Consider the following 10,854-nt stretch of genomic DNA (forward strand, 5'->3'; position numbering starts at 1 on the left):
CAGAATCTGAATTCGTTTATAAGACCGACGACTATATCACCGCGTGTGTTTGTGCGGGGGTGTGTGTGTGTGGACGGGGGGAAACTCAACATTATCTATGTTCAAGATTACAACCTGATCCTCAACCACCAGGTTCCCCGAGCGTCGGTGTCTCCGTCCGGTGCATCGCCGGTGTTATCACTTTAACGGGACGGGCGGGGACGCCGGGACAGCGAGCGGAGAGAACGGGGCTGCCGCAGCTGGAACCGACTATCAAGCCGGACCGGAACATCCTCGGCCCCGCGGGGGTCTCATTCTTAGTCCGAGTTTCGGAGCAGAACCGCGGGATCCACCATGAGGGACTACACCGCGACTCCGAGCCACGAAGGCGCCTGCATTCCCTGCTGCCAAGTTTGCGTGTTCGCCTTTACCGCATTTCTCATCATTGCAGAGAGGGCTGCGCGTGAGTCCTACCCGGGACACACACACACACACACACACACACACACACACACATGCACACACAGACTGATCGACGCGTGCACACACGAAAAATACCATATTGGTTGATATGCATGGTATATGCATGTGAACCTGTGCGCATTTTGGGGGGCCCTTAACTGGTGTGCTTGCATGCAATGCGCCTTGTGTGTGTATGTGTGTATGTGTGTGTGTGCGTGCGTGTAGACAGACGACGTTCGCTGTTAGTGCGCTATAACTCTTGGATTAACCCATGATGATTTATTTGCTGACACTTCTGGGTCCCGGTGTCATGAATAATAGAGTCGAGGCTGCTGCTGTCGGTGCGACTCTTGTCTGTATTTACACCCCAGTGTATTGGGAAGTCTCAGCAAAAAAAAGGAAAAAAAAAAATGCAGACTCATACCATAGTTGCTCCCCCCCACCCCCACCCCCCTAAAACTGCAGCATCTCTTCTTCCTGCAAAAAAATAACACAACACAGCCATGTTGACAAATTTAAGCGCCCTTTTTTTGGGGGGAAGCGCTTGAATGAATGGAGGAAGGGATGGGCGTACCCCAGTGTAGGGCCTAGTTTGTCCAAGCAGCCCGCCTGTTTGGCAGTTGGAAAGCTCAGATTTCATGTGTGGCGGGGGATGCAGAGCCCCAGTGTGGTGCGGAGCAGGGGAGGGGCTTTGCTGTTACAAACCTGGTTAAATCTGCAGTAAAGGTCGTATGACACAGAAAGTACACAAGCACAGATAGACAATCCTCCACTGTTCATGAGCTGGTGAGGAACCATTTATAAATAAATGATGTGCTCCAGATCTTGCATTTATTCATGCATCTTTTCTCTCCCTCTCGTGACTCATCACAACTTTTGCATGTCACCTCACTCTTCATCTGTGACCCATCAGTTGCTTGTGACTGCAAGTGTTTTCTATTTGCTGTTTAGAAAAGGTCTACAGGTTGTACTACTTTATGCCAATTTCTGTGTTTGTGTTTGTGATGATTATCAGGTTGTCATTTAACATCCTCTTTATTTTGTTGAATGGCAACCAGTAGGTTTTTAGAGTTTGTTGAAATATTGCGTATGTGAAATTCAGAATTACCTGATTGATTTTACCATTCAAATATTCACTACAACTCAAATGTAGTATTTGTGCTGCATTAAAATGTCAAATATACAGGCACTGCAGGTTTGACATCTATGGTTAAAACAGTTATGAACAGTTAGTGTGGACACATCCAGTTGTCTCGAGACACAATCCTTCATATTGTTGTATGGTGTTTCAACAAGAACATAGTCTGAAATGACAAAAATATACATTTCTGTATTGTCATTTGTTTTCAAGGCAAATATATAACAATGATAGAATAGTAATATTGCCGAGAATGACATATAGTTTATTATCAATGTAAGTCACTGGTTTATCTCGCTCTAACATTATGTCATATGGTATTCATATTGTTCATATTATCATAAATTACCTCAATAAAAGTAGATCAAAAGATATTTCCAATTTAATAGTTCAAAATGTTCAATAGTTTGAAATATGAGAGAGCTGTTTTGGTTAGTGGTGATCGTTTGCATGTATAGGTTAAGGAGTACTATTTAATACTATTTTTTTCATTATCAGGGGATGGACTGACATCTTTATGTGAAAGTGTCTTATACATGTGTGTTTTGCCCACTTCTAGTGATCTACTGCTTTGTGTACTACCTGTGGATTGGTCACAACTACTGCTATGCCCATCTTGCTGGTTTCACTGCACTGTTCATTCTACCAGGTAAGAGTGTCAGGTAGACATAGATAGATAGATGGATGGATGGATGGATGGATGGATGGATGGATGGATGGATGGATGGATGGATGGATGGATGGATGGATAGATAGATAGATAGATAGATAGATAGATAGATAGATAGATAGATAGATAGATAGATAGATAGATAGATAGATAGATAGATAGATAGATACTTATGCACATATGTAAAGATATGTGCCATTGTGTTCTCTTTAGGTTGGGGTCCTCAGTGGCTCAGCTATCTGTGGTACCTGTCTGATGGACGCATTCGCAGAAAATCTCTCACCTGGACTCACATATTGCATCTGGGTATCTTCAAAAGGTGGGCCAACTGAGTATGCTGAAGTACAGTAGAGCACATTGTAGCGTATTAGACGACTTATTTGCCAATGTTTCACTTTGCCTTTGTCGTTGTTCTGCACAGGCTGTGGGAGTGTATGCGACTTCCAGATGAGGATGTGTATGGTGAAATCATGCAACAGGCGGATGTTTCTGCCCTACGCCTGTTTGAGGCCTTGGTGGTGACTCTTCCAGAAACACTGCTGCAGACCTACGTGCTCATTTGTACCGATATAGGAATCAAGTCTCCAGGTAGAACAGAACATGAAAGTATCTCACTTTCAGCGTGATGGCACTCTCCCAGATGCATTTTCAATATTTTGTTACAAACAGAAAGTTCTATTTAGAAAGCTTAAGATGGAGTATGAGAAACAAGAAATGTCTGCAATACTTCCAACCATGTGGGTGTAGACTTGCAGCTGTATCTTTAGTTAGTTATGACTCATGGCACATTCAAAACTTAACCACAAGAAAGACACAATTTCCATTGTTCATTTAGTGGTTATTTCTCTATATGAAACTAAAATCACACCTAGATCAAATTTGTCTGAGGGCCCCTGATTGGGTGTGTGGCATACACTGGCAAACACAGTTAATTTTTATTTTTTGTTTGTGTGTTTTAAGCAACCATGTAAACAAAGGGAAAATAAATCAAAACCAAACATCAACAGTGATTATCTACAATAATACAAAATATATGTATACGCTTCTCACAAAAACGTAGAGATACTTGGCTTACGGGTGCAATTTCAGGATGAACTTAAAATGCACCAACGCCATCCCTCCAAACGCCATTGCGAAGCTTCAGGCGGGATGTTCTCAGACGAAAGTGGCCACTGCGCTTAGAATGCCACAGAGGGTCATCAACAGATAAATACAGAGACACTGGAAGAGTCACAGAAAGGCAATGGGCCACATCCCACACTGATGACCACTTCATTGTGAACAGCGCCCTTCAGAACAGGATGATGAATCCCAGTCAACTTCAGGCATGTTTAAGGGAGGCGAGAGGCACCCAAGCGTCACGTTGGACCAATCGAAACTGTTTACATCAGCGTGGTCTGCCTGCTGGACAACCCGCAGGGGTACCTGACCTGGAGTACTTGTTCTCTGATGAATGTTCCATTCACGTTTAGCAGAAATGATGGCTGCCAATGATGTAGGCGATGTCACGGGGGCGCTATGCATCAGACACTGTTGACAAGAGATGAGCCTTCGGTTGTGGTGTTATGGTGTGGGCAGGTGTGTGAACGGCTGCTGCACACTGTGGTAACTGGAATGGAGTGGCCTGCACTTTCTCCAGACCTGAATCCCATCGAAAACCGATGGAATCAGTTGAGTTGTTGTAAAGGCTCATAACTTGGTACCCCAAAACCTCAATGACCCGAGGGTTGCCCCTCAAGAAGAGTGGGATGCTATGCTTCAGAAGATAATGATGCGACCTGTGAACTATACGAGATGTTGTTCATCGATCTGAAATTGATGCTCGAGGGCACATAACATGTTATTGAGACCTTGAAAATTGTGGTATACCCACCATCGTCATTGGCTATTTTATCAAATAATGGTTTAAGATGAGGGAATCACCATTTCAGGCTTCAATAATGCCTTACTTTCATGACATAATATCACTGTGGTGTGAACTTTTTATGTTTTCGTTAAATTTAACCTGAGAGCCAAATATCCCTTACTGTTTGTGAGTAGTATATGTATTTATATCAATAATCTTTTGATATCATAACTACTCCAATCCTGTGTTCTATCAAATTTTGGTAGTATGAATCTATGATGGTAATGTTTTTTTTTACCATAGTGTATAAAAAAATGAATGTTCCTATAATCAGCATACAAGAATCAATTTTAAGATTTTTCTCAAATGTACTTCCTGCCTACTTCTCAACCCTCCAGCCTCCGTGTGTTTTGCGGTGTGTTTGGTGTCTCTGGCCTGGGCTTTGGTCCTCTACGCCCGTGCTTGTTCCCTCATCAGACCAGGACACCTACAAATGACACCTGCTGCTATTCTCTGTCGACTGCTGTGGAGGGTAAACATTTTCAAATAGCCTTCAAGGCTACCAGTGCGAACAATGTCACAAGAAAACCACTGTCAGCTTAACACATAAAACATATACCAAATATTGTTTTTGTATTTGTTGTTTGCACTGATGTGGCTGTCTTTTCACCTTTTTGTGTTTATCACGCAGTGAATAAATATTTCTCTGTCTGTAGGTCAGTATGCTGGGATCCCGATTTGCTGTCCTCATGCTTTTCACACGTGTTTTCAATCAATGGATTTTAGGAGTTATTGGTAAGTGTTTTGTAATACCCTGGTAACGATTAGCCTAATGCAAACAATTTTCCACAACGCATGGAATGGGTAATTGGTTGTGGTCATGTTTGTGACAGGTGTGCACTGGCTTTGTACAACTTTCTGGATGGTGTCCCAGCAGACGGACATCATACGTTCAACTAACCGATGGAGACTCTTCAACTTAGTTCTGGGAGCCATTCACATCTTCTTTTTCCTGAATGTGAAGTACGGCCAATCCAGATGTCGTATGGCTGGGTTCTATCTGGTATGTGTATGTCAGCCTGTTGGCACATTGTAATGTGTCTAATGAAATGAGTTAGGAAGACAATTACCATGGAAGATACATTATCTATGCTATTTGTAAGGTAATAAGATGGCTGAAATGAATGACGTTAAAGTGATTATTTAACCAGCATTTTGATTTTCCTACAGGGCATGTTCATAGAGAATGTCCTTCTTCTTCTGGCTTCCTCCTGGTTGTTTACTATGGTGTCCTGGGATACCGTGGGAGTCCCGGCTGCAGTGTTCTGTAGCTTTCTTATTGGTAAGACAGAAGTTAGAATAAAATATGGATGTCAATATAGTACTGAGATCATATAGGTACAGTATAGGTCTGTCTTTCAACTCACTGATGACGCAACAATGGCGGTCATATACGATGCTACCGATATGTTCTCAGATCCTGACGAAGTAAAAATATGTAACCAAGACGATAAATAACCTGGGCTCATCCTATTTAGTTCCTTCACTTCTGTTGCTGTGTAAATAAGATTAGTTTGAACTTTGTAATACACCATATCTCATTAAGAACACTATATTGATAGGATCTGATGGTTTGCAATTGTTATTCATGGACCTTCATGCACCTCTCCTGCATTTCAACTTATCCCTGATTTTTGATTTTCTTCTTCTTTCTGTGTTCCCCAGGGGTGATAGCGTTGGTGCTCTACTATCGATTCCTTCACCCTAAATCCTTCGAGATCTTTCAGAGTATTCGTCACAGGGGACTGAGCGGAGCCTGCATGGAGCGTGGGTCTACACTGTCACTGGAGGAGAAAGTTACGCCCACTTTCCATCGCCATGCAACACTTTCAGGTCTGTTTATCCATCTGCCCACTTTATCTATCTATCATTCGCCCTACCTTAATGAATGTGGCTATTGATCTGATCAGGAGGCGGGACACTCATGGATCTCCCTCTTCAATGGGAGGGGTGGAAGCATCATCACTGGCTCCTGATCCGTTTGGCTCTGAAAACTGGGGATGTAACTAGGATCTGGTCAGCATATGGAGAGGGGGGTCTGGCTGGACTGATGGGCTTATCTGAAGAAGTCCACTATGGTGATGAACATCGTGTACCTCAGGTTTTTAGTGTTTGTATTCCAATATTGACTAAGAATTGGGTGAAATGTTTCCCGAAAGAGACATTCAGCCAGTGTGTGTGCTTTTCTTCTTTTTTATTGCTGTCACTCGTCAGGTTCCATATGTCCCACCACAAGTTCCTCGGATCTCTCAACCAGTTCTTCTGCCTCCACCTCAGCCTCCACCCCAGCCTTCACCTCAGCCTTCACCTCAGCCTCAGCCACAGGCACCTCCACCTTCGGTGACCCAAGCTCCACGGCCTAAAAAGGTAAAACTTTGGAAACTCCTGATACAATAGTACATCAGAGAGACACTTAAGAGAGGAATGGATTGAAGGCTACTGTGAAATAATACCATTGTCGACGGGATTGTCTCATATTTTGCCCAACAACTATGTGTGCTTTACAGTTAATTAAAGAATGCATATAGAAAAAACAATTGGGTGAGTCTTGAGAAACATACTACTACCCAAGTGGCCATTGAGCTCAATCTGCTCAGCTGTCTTGAATGCAAATCTTTAACTTGTAGTCTGCAGTCTAATCTGTGTGTTACTCCCACAGGAGCAAGAGGTGGTCCCACCAATGAAGCCTGTGCACACTTGTGCCATAGCCAGACCTGTGAGAAAAGCTCCTCCGACAGCAATTCAGGATATCCGAATGTTTCCAGAGATCGTTCCTGTACAGGAGGTCATTCTGGAGGAGAACACAGAAGACGAAAGCAGCGCTGCACATTCGGAAGAAAGAGGTAATCAAAAATTCACCGCTCTATTAGAACTCCTTACATAACGAAAACAGGAAATGTATGTTATGTATTTATCACACATTTATGGGACTTAACTGAATGTGACTTTATTTTTGAAGGCGATGAGGATTTTCAGAGTGCTGCCTATGGCTCACCTACACTGTCCTCTCCTCGCCAATCGGGAAGCCTGCGCCACATCGACAGCAATGCTGCCTCCCTGACGGAGGCTTCCTCCTCTGTGGGGTCTCTAGACATCAAGACTCCCGGCTGGTCACCCGAACGACGATCCCCTCTTCTTATTAGTTCCCCAGAGAAGAAACCAGGTGTCCCAGGAGAGTCTAGCACCACCTTGTATTTCAGTGCAGATGCCCACTCTCCATCCAGTGGCAGCTACCTCGGCTGGGGTTCCGAGTTGTCGCCCATCTCTAGCTACAGAAGTCCCTACCGCATCAGAGAGGCTCGTTTTATCACTTCCACCCCACGCCTGGAGTCAAGAGCTGGGGCGGAGAGTCCAGGCCTTGCTCCGGTTGTTGTCATCCCTGCAACACCAGGCACAACACCAGGCACAACTCCTGGTGGGACCCCAAGTGCTTTGACCCCGGTACCCTCTACTCCCACCGCTCCCTCACCTGCTCTTTCGACTCCCGTTGCTGCAGCTTCTGACGCTTCTACACCCAGCACTCCCCCTATCCCGCTCACACCAGTCATTTCTCACGCTCGGAAACAGATGGTACAGTTTGTTGACAGCAGAGAGAGGGCGGTGTAAGTATTATCAAGTGAAAGCAGTGGAGAGGAATTTATGTCTTTGCAGTTTAGCAGTTAAAGCTATACATGACTTCATGCACTATTGTAAGTATCATGAATGGGAGTTAGGGTGGCTTTTCAGTGCTAAATTCATATATCTGTTTACCCTTATGTCTAGATACAAATCTTACACCTGCAGAAATTATGGGTGCTTGGGAAGCAGCATTGTAAATGTCTCACAACTCTTCAACGGTACGTTTCCAAATACCAGTACTCTGTCTCCTGTTCTTATGACCACAATTATCAGAGTTAAAAGGGGGGGGGTCTATGATAATTGTTGGTATGTATTGGTTTTCGTGAAGTGTGTTTGCGTGTATGTGTGTGGGTGTGAGAGTTGATACGAGTGTGGCCGTGTGGGTGTGTGGAAGGAGTCAAACATGGTTTCAAATTCAGTAAAATACAGTATAAATCACCAATCAGACAAATTAGACAAAATTAGTTATTCATCAAAAGGCTGCATTTACTAAGTGATATGTGTATCAATTACAGGGAAGCTTATCTTTCCTTAACTTAATCAAACTCCTACCTTTGTTCATTTTTTATAACCACAAACACTTTTTATTTTTTTAAATAGATAAATTGGGTATTTGGGTAGCGCAGTCAATTGGAGAGTGAGAATCTAAAAAGCGCTGAAGTAGCTATTCTTACGATGATGACACTGGCATTCTGTATTGTAATGAAATCACAAGGCATAAACAATGTTTTTAATAATGTACAAGTTGGATCTCAGTGAAAAACAGTTTACAATCATCTTCAAATGCTTTCGACTCCAAGTATTCAGAGTGAATGTTGTATTGAATGTATGTTCATGATATTTTTACAAATCACTACAGGAATTTGTGTCATTTAGACACATTACTGCCATACACTCACTTTTCATCTGAGCAGTAAAATCAAAGTAAGTTGGTATGTCTGTCTTCACATTCATGAAACTATCAGACAGATAAATGACCAAAGGTTTGAGGGATTGTTAGCCACCATAGTGGTCATAACGTAATGACTGTTAACAGATCGAAATGTAAAGGCCTATCAAGCAACTGAGAACGTTCAAGGTTCTGTTATCCTTATTCTTTTAATATGTTGATGTTTTTCTAGTTTGGAAATCACCAAATGGTTTGGTATTTCAAGTTAAGTAGTTATTTTCACCAAAAGAGAAGATAATATTATTTGACAGTCACACTTTTTTTTTCTATGACTGTTTGCATAATGACAAAGTACCATGCATTATATAACTAGTAGTAGGATGTTGACTTAACTTTCAATGGAATCAAACCTGTATGTGCAGGTAGGGAGGTTGGTTTGATAGCTACATTCAAGCCCATTTTTCATTAAATTTATCTTTCATTTATTACTTAAATAATACATACAAAATATGCATTCATTTCTTATAGCATGTCATATCATTTTGTCTACTAACTGGATGAAAAAAAAAAAACAGTAGAATATCTCTGTAATGCAGGTAGTCAGGAATTGCTAATGGGCTCAAGGCATTGTTGGCATTGAGGGAAATTCTGAATTCAGTTAGATCTTAATAGTTTTCTCAAGGCTAGTCTTATGTCATATTGTGAACTTTATTTATTTTAATAAGTCTCAGAGTAGTCTATAATGCAACACATATTGTACATTCTGGGTTTTAAGAACACAAATAAGGGAAAAAACATTTCTTTTGCAGAAGCAGCTCATTAAACTGTCAAAGTGTTATCCATGCACTGCTGATAGATGTCCGATTGTATGCATGCCGATAAGAAAGAAAGAAGATTGTATCTATTTATGTCTACAAAAAGCACCTACCTTTAAAACACACGCACATATAATGGTAGATAATGCACATGCTTGAATGTATGTGTATGCAATGGCAATAACTTAGCAATGATATGTATATTAGTGCACTAAAAATATACATTTACGTGCTCTAGTGTGTACTAATGCCATGGCTTGGTAATCATAAAACAGCACTTTCCCATCTAGAGAGACTCTAGAGACTGTAGATGCCATGCTTGCCTCATTCTAGGTGTATCTGGTGTGTATATTAATCTTTTCCTGTGTTTCTTTTTTTCTGTGTTTCCAGCCAATTCTGTTTGTTTGTTTGTTTTACACACATATATGTGTGTATTTGTTTTTTGATTAAGTTACATGCACTGATATAAGTGTGGACTAATACTGCAGTATTTTAAGGGTTTTTGATGAATTTTCACGTAAAATTGTTTAAGGACTGTACACTTTTCACTGACAAACCTGAAATTTGTTTGCCGATTGAGTGTAACACTACCATGTCACTGGAACGGCATCCATTTATCAACATGCATCACCTCATCTCTGACTATATCCACAGAAGAGCTCTGGCAGATGGTACTAAGACATTAACTGTGCTATTGATGTGACAAAATAAAGTCATTCATTATGATGAAGAAGCTTCTGCGGTGTGAAAACTTGTGTTAACTGACTGTGACATTGCAGTTGCGTTATGTGTTTTGATCCTCAGCAAATTGAGTCGAGCCACGGATACAGTTGAAATACAGCACCAACTCTTCTACAAAGCAATGTTGCAATTAGCTTCTTGCTTACAATGGAACATCAAAAGAGGTAAAGATGAATCATTATCTTTACTGGTACTGGATTTTGAGCAAATCATTTATAGGTTATTCTAACAAATGTAAATTCATTGCAATTTGTGACATTTACCTCCTTTTTAAAGTAGTGATCCTTGGCCAGCCACAGCCTATCCAGTTATGGCTAAGTGGAATTCAAAGTACATGTTTTTCCTAATACATTAAATCTGAAAGTATTGTTAAACATTTTATACAGAATATTAGTGCCACAAAATTGCTTTGAAAGTCAAAATCAAGTTGGAAACCCGAGTCACCGTGAGTCTAAAGTTATCAGAATCATGACTCCACAAAACACTTTGCTAAACAGAAAGGCCCTTCTGACTTAGTGAAGTGAAACAAACTCTCAAAGTTTTAAGTTGTGTCTCTTTTTCCCTTGTCACATATCTTGTCCACCTCAATGATCAACGTTTGCAGAGCTCTCATGTAAAAAGCATCTAAGCATATCT

At 41.5% G+C, this 10,854-nt stretch overlaps 1 protein-coding gene across 1 annotated transcript; it reads left to right on the forward strand.

Annotated features, from left to right (window-relative positions):
- The first annotated feature begins 191 nt into the window (after nt 1-191).
- xkr5b (XK related 5b) lies at nt 192-10,207 on the forward strand. Its single transcript, XM_086175037.1, has 13 exons — nt 192-442; nt 2,139-2,228; nt 2,463-2,568; nt 2,671-2,837; nt 4,494-4,627; nt 4,812-4,890; nt 4,989-5,158; nt 5,326-5,437; nt 5,821-5,988; nt 6,066-6,256; nt 6,370-6,522; nt 6,815-6,998; nt 7,115-10,207. The coding sequence occupies exons 1-13, from the start codon at nt 334-336 to the stop codon at nt 7,759-7,761; spliced, it is 2,310 nt and encodes a 769-aa protein (XP_086031163.1). The 5' UTR covers nt 192-333; the 3' UTR covers nt 7,762-10,207.
- Nucleotides 10,208-10,854: the final 647 nt, after the last annotated feature.

The sequence above is a fragment of the Fistularia commersonii genome, chromosome 27 (assembly GCF_037954325.1).
Source record: "Fistularia commersonii isolate RoL2024-O1a breed Wild chromosome 27, RoL_Fcom_v1.0, whole genome shotgun sequence".
In the NCBI taxonomy this organism is placed as follows: Eukaryota; Metazoa; Chordata; class Actinopteri; order Syngnathiformes; family Fistulariidae; genus Fistularia; species Fistularia commersonii.